Source organism: Arachis ipaensis, chromosome B10 (genome assembly GCF_000816755.2).
Source record: "Arachis ipaensis cultivar K30076 chromosome B10, Araip1.1, whole genome shotgun sequence".
Classification (NCBI taxonomy): Eukaryota; Viridiplantae; Streptophyta; class Magnoliopsida; order Fabales; family Fabaceae; genus Arachis; species Arachis ipaensis.
Genome location: NC_029794.2, coordinates 120,554,340 through 120,568,624, shown reverse-complemented (window position 1 = coordinate 120,568,624; position 14,285 = coordinate 120,554,340). Strand labels below are relative to the sequence as shown.

Below are 14,285 nucleotides of genomic sequence, written 5' to 3'. Positions count from 1 at the left end.
CTTTTCGAATTATGTTCAAATTATGATAGTTAGAGATGCATGATCGTAGTGGATTTTAGGTGGTTAGGTAGCTAGGATGTGGTTAGTGAATTTAGGCCTGATAATTGCGCCATTCTTGTTAATTGTTTTATCTGTTTCGTAATTCTGAATTTGCTGTGATGATAATGCTGTTCATATGTTGTTCTTTACTATTCCTTAATACAGATTGAGTTTGTTTATTCTGAATTCATGAGAATTACTATTTGCACTACCTTATTATCATATGAACTGTTTCTGCTGCTGTTTATTACCCGGGAATGTCCAATTTTTAGACAAAATGCTGTCCAATTTTTTTCAGCAAATTGTTTCACTCAACTCCCATTCATGAATTAGTTTTGGAAATTTCAAATTTTGCACTAAATGGTTTTAACCAAGGCAATTCATGAATGCACGGGCTAGCTTTCCTATACTTTCTTATTCCCGTATTCATTAAATAACATTATTGATGATTCTACTTTAATTTTGTAATTTTTTTCTATGATTAATCATAAATAATCTGCAATATTTACTTGACTATGAGTTACTTGTCATTTAAGTTTGTGCAATTTTAGTTAATTGGAAACCACAACACCATGCCACTGACTTTAACTTCATTTTAAATTCTTAACCACTTTTAACTTTCTAACTTTTTAGCTTTCAACTAACCATTTTAAAACCACTTCAAGGCATGATTACTGTTTTTCCTGATTAACAAGAATTCTGCATATCATAGATTTTGGATTGTGATTTTCATTCTCAAACTTTTAACTTGAATATAATCCAAAATTTTACATCCATTTAACTCAATTCATGCTTATATTGCTCTTTTATTCTTCTTTTGCCACTCTATGCTTATATTCATAAAATCCTATTTGCTTACTTATTTTCCTGCTTTAGTTCTTAAACTGTATCCTGAAATTTCTGTTTTTCAGGATGTCTGACCCTAAAAGCAAAGAAAAGGGCAAGGCAACCACAGGAAAAAGAAAAATAGGAGAATCCTCTACTTCTATATTGGATATCCTCCATGATGATTCCTGGTGGGAAAAGAACTTTACCCCACAGGAAAAGGCTGATCAATTGGTGCCTGCCACAGACCCAGTAAAATTTGCCAACAGATACTGTGAGCTAAAGTATCCGGTCTTTGCATCTTTTAGGAACCTATACTTGGAAAAGACCCTGAAAATTCCAGAAGAACTCAAACAATACACCTCAGAACAAATTAAACAGAGAGGCTGGTTCTTCCTGGAAAGGAACTTGACTGAAGTCAACTCATCCTAGGTCAGGAAATTCTACCGCAACTACTTCAAAACGTCCCTGGATGCAGTACAGCTTAGAGGCAAACAGATTCTGGTTACTGAAGAAGTAATTGAAGAAATCCTCCAGCTCCTACCTAAATCAGATAAGCCAGATGGTTACCAGAAGGCTGAAGAGGATATGAGATTCATGAGGTTTGACTGGGACGCAGTGAAGCAGAGAATAGCTATTGATCCCACTGTCCCTGGGTCATGGGTAAGACAATAACAAACCCAAAGGACATAAAGCTTATCTACCTGAACGATGAGGCTCGGCTTTAGCAGCAGATTCTGAGTAACTACGTGATGCCGAGCACTCATGAGACTGAGGTGCCAGCTGCCACGATTACCCTCATCTGGTGTGTGATGGAGGGAAAGGACTTATATCTTCCCCGCTTTATCCGATATTACATGGTCAGAGTCCATGTCAGAGGCACCCTCCCTTTCCTATATTTGATCATTCAGTTGGGCCGTCGAGCTGAGGTGCCCTGGGAGCTCGCAGATGAGAAGCCAACCGCCGCTGACTGCAAGAAGATCATCCCTCATAGCAGGAAGTTTCAGGCTTTGGGCTACAGACCTCTATTTCTCACTGCCTCTGCTAAGGCAGCCACATCTTCTGCTGCCCCTTCAGCACCTACTGGGCCAGCCACCACCACTGCACCCTCCCCTGCTCCCGAGCCCATTTATCACCTCGTACACCGACTCTTCGCACGCCTGGATTGTATGGAGCGTCACAATAAGCGACGCTATGAGTACTTAAAGTTGATGATCCGATCCGACAGTGACATCCCCTCTGAGCCTGACACACCATCGGAGCCATCTGATGCGGAGACAGACGATCATGAGGAGGAGGCAAGTGCAGAGGCTGAGCAGGCAGGACTTGAGCAGGCTGTACCACGTCATGAGGAGCCCCATCAGATACAGCCAGTAGATCCAGAGGTCCCTCTACAGACAGAGCCTCCGCTTCAGCAGGCAAACCCTCCGACACTCATAGAGACTGCAGACCCTCAGGCCACCACCGAGATACCAGCAGCACATCCTTCCAGAGACGACACTTCTTCACACACAGCTTGATTGAGCATCGAGGACGATGCTATTATTTAAGTGTGGGGAGGTCGCCATCTCTAGCGAATCTTTTTGGTGAACCACTTTCAAACTCTTTTTATCCTATTTTGCTTATTTTCTGTATTTTATTTTTATCTTATTTATCCTTCAATACTTGCACATTTTCCTTTTACTGTATTTCTGTTTACTTTATTTTACACTTTGGTTTGTATATATCTTAGATATTTAGTTTAGTTTGCACTTTTAGCTTATTAAGTTGTGATATAGAAAATATGGATTAATTAGCTTAGTTTGCCCTTTTAGCATACGATAACTGTGTTTAATTAAAAATAAAAGAGTAAACTAGAAAGTTTAGTTTAACAGAATCACAACAATCCACACATTAATATATATAGCAATAAATGTTAGTTAATTTGACAATATTTTTTCAAGAAAAATACCTATTTTTATAAAAGCCATTCCAAGATTCACAATGAGTTAAATGAAAACTCTTGATTTCTACTTGCATGACATACATAACTGATATATGGTTTTTGAGCCAAAGAACACACAACCCGTGAGTTTTTGAGCTTAATTGCATGGTTACATTTAACCATAAATTTCATTCCTGTGTGTTTCGCACTTCTTTTCTATGATTGCAATCTTTACTTTGTTTCAATCTATATGTCCAATATAAAATGTAGATACATACCTGCATGTGATTGAGGCCATTAATTATTTTTGCTCACTTATCCCAAATAAGCCTACCCTTTTATGTTACCCTTGTTTGCCCCCTTGAACTTTTTAACCCCCTTTTTTTGTTATATAACCACATCACTAGCCTTAAGCAGAAAAACAAATAAAAAAAATCCCAAATTGAATCTTTGGTTAGCTTAAGATAGAGATTATGCATCAGCTAAGTGTGGGGAAATTTATGGAAACATGGGATGATAGGAAAAGGGTATTAAGTTAATAAAATAATCAGAAATTTGGAAGCATGCTCATGTGAAACCAAAATAATTAAAATACCATGTGCATTGAAAATATTGTGTTTATGTTTCAGATTTAAAAAAATTTCTTTTAATTAAATAAATAAATAAAGGGACAAAATCACCCGAATAATAAGTTTAGTAAAGGAATCAATGCATATGGAGGTAAAATCAAAATAAACTTGGTACATGAGTATGTGACACAAAAGTGGGAAAATTATGGGAAGATTAGGATAATTTTAATAGAGTATGTATATGTTAGTTGAGATCTTAGACTAATCAAGGATTCAATTTATAGCTCACTTAGCCTTATATATATCCTCACCTTTACCTTGGCCCCATTACAACCTTGAAAAAGACCTCATGATATTTTGTATGCATACATTGTATATTTGTTTATTGGTTAGATGAAGAACAAAGTTTTAGAAAGCATGAATAAAAAAGAATATAGTGATTAACCCCAAATACTGAGTGACTAGAGAGTAAACACAAAATCCAGTGAGGGTTCAATAGCTCATCTCCATATATCCAAATTTAATTATTAATTGTCTTGCAAGTTTGTGAATTCCTTTAACTCAACTCAATTGTGAAAGAGCTTTAACATGATTTAGGCTTGGCTATGCATATATGATTCCTTGAAAATATGAATCAAATTAACCACATGTAAGCTCTATATATATAGGTGGACAGTAATTAGAATTGCATGATTCATTTAGGTAGCTTGCATTTAGAATAGATTGCATTGCATAAGATTCCACCATTCTACCTTCATTCTTTTCTCTTGGATTTAGCATGAGGACATGCTATTGTTTAAGTGTGGGGAGGTTGATAAATCCCTATTTTATGATGTATTTTGTGGTCAATTGAGTGTTTTTATCAATTCTTCACCCACTTATTCATGTAAATTGCATGGTTTTACTATTCCTTCCTTATTTTATGATATATGTGAAAACATGTTTCTTATGCTTTAAAAATAATAATTTTTATTATCCTTTATTACCATTCGATACCGTGATCTGTGAGTTAAGTAATTTCAGGCTTTATAGGGCATGAATGGCTTAAAGGACAGAAAGGAAACATACAAAAATAGAAGGAAAGCACAAAATGGAGTTTTGAAGAAAAGGCAGCGACGCGCACGCGTGAACGACGCGGATGCGTGCCTAGCGCAAAATGGCAGCGATGCGTACGTGTGACAAGGAAAAAACTCCAAATCACGCAAACGCGTGACCCACGCGCACGCGTGGCAGACGCTACGTGCAGAAATCTGCAGAAAACACCCTTAGCAATTTCTGGGCCCTTTTTCGGCCCAAATCCAAGCCCAGAAACACAGAATAGAAGCCAGAGAATGGGAAAATCAACAACAACAATTCAGATACAACATTCATTCACATAATTTTAGGTTTAGATGTAGCTTTTAGAGAGAGAGGCTCTCTCCTCTCTCTTAGGATTAGGATTTAGGATTTCTATTGTGATTAGGCTACTTCTCTTCAATCACAGGTTCAATGTTCCTTTAATTTATGTTTCTCTTCTACTTTTATTCTAATGCTTTTACTTGTATTTGACTTATGTTGCCAAATTGGCTTATGAACCTTCTCATGTTAGATTTGAATATTCTATTTAATGCATATTGAGGTATTTCAGATTTAAGATTGCTTTCTTCAAATTTATGTTATTAATGCTTTTAATTTAATTTAGATTTATCCCCCTTTGTTTTGGTTAAGTAATTGGTGACACTTGAGTTGTTAAACTCAGCTGTTGATTGAAAATTAGAATTCTTGCTGGTTGATTTGGATCCCTTTAAAGCTAGTTTTTCCATAGGAGTTGACTAGGACTTGAGGAATCAAGTTGATTAGTCCACTTGACTTTCCTTTATTTAGTAAGGGTTAACTAAGTGGGAGCAAAAGCCAATTCTCATCACACCTGATAAGGATAACTGGGATAGGATTTTCAGTTCTTATACCTTGCCAAGAGATTTTATTATTATTAATTTATTTTTCTTGCCATTTAAATTACTTGTTCCCTATTTCAAAAACCCAAAATTCTACCTTTTTCATAACCAATAATAAATACACTTCCCTGCAATTCCTTGAGAAGACGACCCGATATTTAAATACTTCGGTTATAAATTTTATTGGGTTTTGTTACTTGTGACAACCAAACTTTTGTACGAAAGGATTCTCTGTTGGTTTAGAAACTATACTTACAACGTGATTATTCTTATAAAATTCTTTACTAGCAAGAATTAGTTCGTCAATTATCACACTCAAATATAATTTCAATGTCACTATTTTTCCTATGACAATTGAGATACACATTTACAACAACATATCTACGCACTAAAGATTTTTACTAAATTTATTGAAGAAAGAGAGGAGAAGAATAAGTGAAATATTTGTGGAGAATACAAATGGTTGCAGATATTTTTATAGCTGCTCGAAATTTGTCGTACTTTATCTTGCAGATATGTGTTGATCACTCTACTTCACATAACACGTGTGCACACGTGATACGTGCAATAGAAAACGTGTCTTATCTCCTTTACAATGTAAACGAGATATACACAAACTTATTTCATTTACATTGTAAACGAGGTAAGTTAAGCAACGCAAATCGGTAAATACGCTATAAATTACCTATATTCGTAAATAAATTTTTAATTTATTTAATTAAAAAATCCAAATTTAAAAAATAATAAAATTTGTAGAGAAATCTGAGGGTCAGATTTCATAGTGGACAATAATTTTTTACATTGTGAAGTAAATCAGAAGGTTCGATTTATATATTTAAATTTTTTAATATTAAAATACAAATATGAGGGTCAGAATTGCATGGTTAAAATAAAAAATAAATAAATCTGACCCTCAGATTTGCATGTTTAAAGAAAATTGATAGTCACAAATCTGATCCTCAAATTTGTAATCTTCACATAAAAAAAAGAAGAAGAGTAAACTACCATTTCTACCCACGAAAGTTGAAAACGCTGACAGATCTACCCATAAAAAAAGGAATTATCATTTGTACCCATAAAATGAGTTTTATACAACAAAATTATCCAAACACTAAAAAATCACATAAAAACCCCAAATTACCCTTATCATCATCGTTTTCAACCTTTTATTGAACTCAAAACAGAGTGCTACCACCTAATGCCTCTGCAACAAATCAATTGCCAAACTCAAACAGGCCATGTGGGGATTGAACAAATTGAGCAATCCTCACCGGAGCCAAACTTTGAGAGGCAGGGGTGAGCTTATTCTGTTTCAGCTCTGTTTAGGTGAGAGAAACGCTAGCTACAGCAGTTGCTCTGAAGGTTCGGCGACTGAGAAGCTTATGATGATGGTGACGTGGCTGGCAGCTCGTTGGAGTAGAAGAGAGAGTGAGAACAGGAGCTGAGTTAGGGTTCGGTGGAGGAGGTGCGAGACTGGTGAGTGACTCGCTAGCAGTGGTCTAGATCGAGAGAAAGAACGACTGGGACGGTGACGGTGGCTCGGGTTCGTCGCAGATAGTGGAGATGACGGTGGTTCGCGGCAGTTCTAGTGGCTGAAAATGCGGACGGCGATGATGGCAGGGCTGTGATGGTGATTTGAAGGTCTCTGGTTCTTGAAGAGGAAAGAAGAAGGGGAAGAAGAGGAGAAGGAGAAGTGAATTAAGGTTCGGTGGTTTAAAACAAATGGTGAAAGAGACAAAAAGAGAGAGAGCTCGTCGTGGTTTTGTTTCGCAAAGGGGACCACGGTGGTGGCAGCTAGCGCAGTGGCCCGTCAGCGGCACTGGTTCGGTAATGAAGAGAAGGTAGCCACGGTAGGTGAGGGTGGTCGGTGTTGAAGAGAGGAGAGGCAGGGAACTACGGCTTTAGGGTTGTTGGTGGCGGCGAAGCAGGGGCTGGTGCAAAGGTCCTCTGGTCGGCGAGGGCGAGATAGGAAAGGAGAGAAGGAGGGGTGGCCACGTGGAAGAAGGACGACGGCAGTGGTTGCTAACGCTGGAAGCTATAGGAACGAAAACAGAGGCCACGATATTTGTCACGGAGGAGGAGAGGTGGTTCGCGGCTAAAAAGATTGCTGCTAGGGTTGTTTGAAAATTAATTGAGTATTGGTGAGAGATAGAGGATGGGGTTAGTGGTGGTGGTGGTGGTAAGGTGATGAGCAGATGAGGATGATGGAGTGGTTAGTAGGGAGGAGAAAGATGATGCGGATGATGATAAGGGTAATTTGGGGTTTTTATGTAATTTTTTAGTGTTTGGATAATTTTGTTGTATGGAACTCATATTTTATAAATACAAATGGTAATTTTTTTTATGGTTAGATCTGTCAGCGTTTTCAACTTTCGTGGATAGAAATGGTAGTTTACTCAAAAAAGAAAGAGAAAGTCTAGCGAACCAACTAAGGTACTAACCAACTCTACCAACTACAATTGGGCCGCATCAAAAGGTCCAATAACAAAAAAATCCAATAACATTACCTAAACTTAACTCGAATTTAATTTCTCACTATTACTCACTGTGAAAATAAAAAAAATAATCGCACACCTCACGTTCCCTTCCACTCACGCCATTCACGCTACCGTCTTCCTACTGTGATGCCGCTGCGCCACCGTACCCACCGCGTCGTGCAATCTTCCGTTGCACCAAAGAGTCGTTGCATCTAGCGTCGAAACAAGCACAACCTCCTCTCCTTCCTCTCTCCACTCCCAGCGCCGTTCTTCATCCACTCCTAGCCACCGTCACACCGCTGCGCCGCCATACCCACCGCGCCGTTCAATCTCCCACATCAAGGAGTCATCGTGCCTAGCGTTCAAAATGTCGTTTGCAGCCTTCATGAAGGGAGCTTTAGAGAGAACCTCGAGCAGATGTTCACCGACCACGACCCCTGCGACTTGTGCGCTGTGACAGACACGCAAAACCCCACTCACTGCTGATCACAAAGGGTTCCAGACGCAGCACTAAGTACAGCATCTTTTGTTGCGCGATCGGACCCTCCAAACTTGTCTCCTTGCAAATGGATAACCTTAGAAAGTAAATGTGAGATGTGTCTTTAGTTAAAATTCAGATGTTTCTTTTATTAAACTAACTTTGAAATGTTTCTTTCTATTTAATTTGAGATATTTTTTATTAAATTTGGAATTTTTTTGTTACACTTGGGATGTTTCTTTTGTAAAATTTAGAATGTTTTCTTTTATTAAACTAACCGTAAGATGTTTCTTTTTGTTTAACTTGTAATGTTTCTTTTATTAATTTTGAGATTTTATTTGTTATACTTGAAATGTTTTTTTTTTTAACTTTAGATGTTTTTTTTCATTAACTTGGGATGTTTCTTTTGTTCGATAGAGGTTGGTTTCGCATGACGCACAAAAGAGTTGCGACGGAAGGTACAACGACAACGCGACGAACGGTTGAGAACGAGATACGACGACATGATGAAAGGAGATGAAATGGAGTTTTACATTGATGAAGAAGTTACAAATTTAAAATCTTATTTTTTAAAAATTTAAAAATTTATATTTAAATAATTTTAAAAGTTATTTAAATTGACTTGATAAGGATCACTACATGGATGTAATGAATTTAATAAAGTTGAAAATGTTACCTTCTGTACGCATATAAATAGGAGGCTAAGTCTCAGGCAAAAACATACAGCAATAACAAAAAATTTTTTTCTCTCTCTATACATTACAATAATATAAATTCTCTCTTTTCCTTATATCTCCGTGGGTTTTAAGTTTACAATATATAATATTAGTAAATATATTAATCATCTTTATTATATTGAGATAGTAATTGTGGTGAATATTACTATTAGAATTATCTAATTATACTTTTTTATTACCTCTTCCTTATTTATTTATTTATTTATTTCACAACATGTTATCAGCACGAGACTATAATCAAATTTTAGGAAGACTCGGGTAACAAATTTTTATTATGTCGAAGCTCTCTCATCTTGAATTTAATGCTCTTGATATATCTGGAATACAACTACTTATCATGGATACTAGATGATGAAATTCATCTTGATTCAATGGATCTTAGAGATACTATTAAGGCTGAAAATAATGCATCCCAAAAGGATAAAGCCAAAGTCATGATCTTCCTTCATTGTTATCTTGACAAAGGATTGAACAACCAATATCTCACATTAAAAGATCCTGCAGATCTGTGGAAAAACCTTGAAAAAAGGTATAATCATCAAAAGACAATGATACTTCCTCAAGCTCGATATGAATGGACGCACTTACGTCTACATGATTTTAAATCCATAAGTGAATATAATTCAGTAATGTTTCGAATAATCTCACGAATAAAATTATGTGAGGAAAAGATAACTGATAATGATATGTTAGAGAAAATTTTCTCGACCTTCCATGCGTCGAATGTGCTCCTATAGCAGCAGTATCGAGAAAAAGGATTTAAAAAATATTTTGAGTTAATTTCTTATCTTCTTGTTGCTGAACGCAACAATGACTTGCTTTTAAAAAATCATGAAACGTGCCCAGCTAGCGCCGCCCCATTTCCTGAAGTAAATGCGGCAAATCATAACCCCAGAAGAGGTAAATGGCAAGGTTTTGGCAACAAGAAAAATTATGGAAGGAAGAAAAATTATGTTCATAAGAAAGGATCTCATTAGAAGTGGGATAAAGAAAGAAACAATGGGCAAAATAAACTTTTTGTTGTGGTGAAAAGGGCCAATGGTCGCGTACCTGTCGTACCCCAAGGCACCTAGTCGATCTTTATCAAGTATCTTTGAAAAGGGACGAAGAAGGAAAGGAGACGAATTTGTTTCAAATGATGCTGAAAATTACACCACTCAGTATGAAGTATCTGATTTTTTTTAGGATCTTGAAGAAAATATTGGTCATTTGATCAATGATTGAATATTTTAATATGTGGATTTGTTAAGTACTCATGTAAATAAATAATGTAAGAAACTTTTTGTTAAGTTTTATTTTTTATGCATTTGAATTTCAAGTACAATGTATATAAATACTGTTTAATAAAATATTTATGAATTTCAAAATTACTGAATTTGCCAAGATGATAATAATAAAATTTTTAGTATATACTATGCTTTTTAGAAAAATATTTTTAATCAAGAAAATAATTTTACTGCGCAAATATTTCTACTCATTTTATTATTATTTGTCTTTGAAAAAATGGCAAGGACATATAGTAAAGATGTTTGCCTTGCGGATAGTGCAAGTTCACACACCATTCTCAAAAGTAATATATATTTTACTCGTCTTGTGCCAAAAGAAGAATATATTAATACTATTATTGGCTCGGGCAATCTGATAGAAGGTTCCGGAAGAGCTATAATTTTGTTTTCTGGAGGAACAAAATTCATAATAAATAATGCACTATTGTCTACTAAGTCTCTAAGGAACTGATTGAGTTTTAAAGATATTTGCCGAAATAGATATCATATTAAACAATGAATGAGAAAAATCATGAGTACTTGTATATCACAACTCATGATTCAAATAAAAAGGTTATATTAGAAAAGTTACCCTCACTTTCATCTAGGTTATATTATACTAAAATTAGTGCAATTGAATCACATGTCATTGTAAACCAGAAGTTTACTAGCCCAAATGAATTCATAACTTGGCATGATCGATTGGGTCATCTGGGAACAACCATGATGCAGAGAATTATTGAAAAATCTCATGGATATTCACTAAAAAATCAGAAGATTCTTAAATCTAGTGAATTTTGTTGTGCTGCATGTTCTCAAGGAAAGCTAATTTTAAGGCTATCACCAGTAAAGTTTGGATTTGAGTCTCCTGAATTCCTAGAAAGGATTCAAGGTGATATATGTGGACCTATTCATCCACCATGTGGATATTTTAGATATTTTATGATCCTAATAAACACATCTTCGAGATGGTCAAATGTTTGCTTGTTGTCTTCTCGCAACCTGGCGTTTGCGAGATTACTTGCTCAAATTATTCGATTAAAAACACAGTTTACAGAAAATCTAATCAAAGCAATTCGTCTTGATAACGCTGGTGAATTCACTTCTCAAGCCTTTGATGCTTATTGTGTAGCTAACGGAATAAGCGTTGAATATCCAGTAGCTCATGTTCACACACAAAATGGGTTAGTAGAATCACTTATTAAACGTCTCCAATTAATTGCTAGACATTTACTTATGAGAATAAATCTCCCAACCTCGGCTTGGGGCATGTTATTTTACATGCCGCAGCACTTATTCGTTTGAGGCCAACAAGTAACCATCAGTTCTCTCCTATGCAATTAGCTTTTGGCCAGTAGTCAAATGTTTTCCATTTAAGAATATTCGTGTGTGTGATATATGTTCCCATTGCACCACCTTCTCACACCAAAATGGGACCCCAAAGAAAATTGGGGATATATGTTGGATATGATTGTCCCTCTATAGTGAGGTATATTGGGATACAAACTGGAGATGTATTTAAAACCCGGTTCGTAAATTGTCATTTTGATGTATCAAAATTTCCAACGTTAGGAGGGAGAGAATAAGCTTCCTGAAAAGGAACTTAATTGAAATGCATCATCCTTAATGCATTTAGATTCTTAATCAGGGCAATGTGAACTAGAAGTTCAACAGATTATACATTTGCAAAGAATAGCAAATGAATTGTGTGATGCTGCATTTTCTGATACAAAAAGGATAACTAAATCCTATATACCAGCTGAAAATGCTCCAATTCGAATTGATGTCCCAATCGGACAAATAGCCACCGAAACAAATTCACGTCAGAAGCGTGGTAGGCTTGTCAGTTCCAAAGACAAAAATTCTCGAGAAAGAAAAGAGGTAAATACATCCTGTTGAAAAAGATATAGAAAAGACACCTGTAGTTGTCCAAAATTCTGATATAGTTTTAATGCCAGAAGATGTTCAAGTACCTGAAAATTGTGAAAATGATGAGATCTCAATAAATTATGTCTTTACAGGAGAAAAATGGGACCGAAATAAGACAATTGTCAATGAAATATTTGCATATAATGTGGCATTAAATATCATGCATGAAAGTAAGGATGTTGAGCCAAGAACAGTCAAAGAATGTCGACAAAGGAATGATTGGCCGAAATGGGAAGAAGCTATGAGGGCTGAGTTAGACTCACTTACAAAACGCGAAGTCTTTGGACCTATAGTCCATACACAAGAAGATATAAAACATGTTGGATACATGTGGGTATTTGTGAGAAAACGAAATGAGAAAAATGAAGTTGTACACTACAAGGCTCTACTTGTGGCACAAGATTTTTCACAAAGACCCGGTATAGATTATGAAGAAACATATTCTCCTGTGGATGCAATAACATTGCATTATTTATTTGGTCAGTTTATCCGCATACCATAAATTGCATATGCATTTAATGGATGTGGTAACAACCTATTTATACGGATCATTAGATTGTGATATCTATATGAAAGTCCCTGAATGACTAAAGATGTCTAAACCATCCAATGAGTATTCGCAGGGGTTATACTTAGTTAAATTGCAAAAATCTTTATATGGTTTAAAGCAATCTATAATCGTCTTACTGAGTATCTGGCCAAAAACGGATTCAAGAATGATGATGTCTGCCCACGTGTTTTCATAAAAAAATCTGCATCTGGATTCATTATAATTGCTGTGTACGTTGATGATTTAAATATCGTTGGAATCCCTGAAGAGATTCCAACAATTATAAGAAGCTCTAAAAGAAGAGTTTGAGATGAAAGATCTTGGAAAGACTAAATTTTGTCTCGGCCTGCAGATCAAGCATACAAAAAATGGGATCTTTATTCATCAAACAACATACACAGAAAATATCTTCAAGAGATTTTATATGGATAAGTCACATCCATTAAGTACCCCAATGATCCTATGGTCTTTGGATGTGGAAAATGATCAATTCCGTCCTAAAGAAGAAAATGAAGATATCGTTGGTCCTGAAGTACCATATCTTAGTGCCATTGGAGCGCTAATGTATCTTGCTAATAATACACGACCCGATCCAACTAGAAGACATTGGAATGGAATCAAACAAATCTTTCGATATCTTTATGGAACAGTTGATATGGGATTGTTTTATCCATATGGATCCAAGTCACAACTAGTTGGGTATGCAGATGCAGGATACTTGTCTGATTCACATAAAAGGAGATCTCAAACAAGATACATGTTTACATATGGTGGTACAGCTATATTTCCAACAAATCCGCTCAAGCAATAATCTGGCAGATTTATTTACAAAGTCACTTCCAAAATTCTCCTTTGAAAGATCGGTACATTAGATTGGGATGTGCCGATTTCGAGATATTAAATAATGATGACAAGAGGGGGAGGCTGTGCTCTTTTTTTCTTGATTATGTTTTTTTTTTTTTCATTGAATTTTTCTTGACAATGTTTTTAATGAGGTATTTCCTATCACAAAAGATTTTGTACTCTTTTTCCTTCACTAAAGTTTTTTCCCATTGAATTTTTCTTTAGTAAAGTTTTAACGAAACATAATCCTAAATGGACATTTAAAAAAAAGTGTTGTGATAAGGATCACTACGTAGATGTCCATTCTGAAGAAAGAATGAATTTAATAAAATTAAAAATATTACATATAAAATTGTGCAAAGAAAGAAGGAAGGATATGGTCTTCTCGTTATTCCGCAGATACTTGAGCATGGGCCGCCATAGCCACACCTCAAACAAGGTTCAGGCTCTCTACGACCACTGCAACGCCATTTTCTCCCCTTCCTCAACGCCACCACCTTCTTCGCAAGCTTTGCACAAGCTCTCTTCAATTCTCGGTTTATTTTTTTTTTCTTTCTTTGCCCCCTTATTTGTTTATTTCATTGTGTTTAGGTTATGGTTTGTAGAGTGAATAATGTAAGTTTAATCTGTTTATGCTCCAATCATTCTTTGAATATTGCATGCAACTGAGGAATGAGGATCAATTAAATGTTATCACATGGATAAAAGTAATTTC

The 14,285-nt window shown here is 35.8% G+C and overlaps 1 protein-coding gene across 2 annotated transcripts in view; it reads left to right on the top strand.

The window, feature by feature from the left end:
* LOC107623954 (plant cysteine oxidase 3) overlaps positions 13,921-14,285 on the top strand; it is a 4,371-nt gene continuing 4,006 nt past the window's right edge. For both annotated transcript variants that reach the window (XM_021114020.1, XM_021114019.1), the window contains exon 1: positions 13,921-14,106. In XM_021114020.1, the coding sequence (XP_020969679.1) occupies positions 13,947-14,106 (160 nt within the window). In that variant the 5' untranslated portion in view covers positions 13,921-13,946. The remainder of the gene's footprint in view (positions 14,107-14,285) is intronic.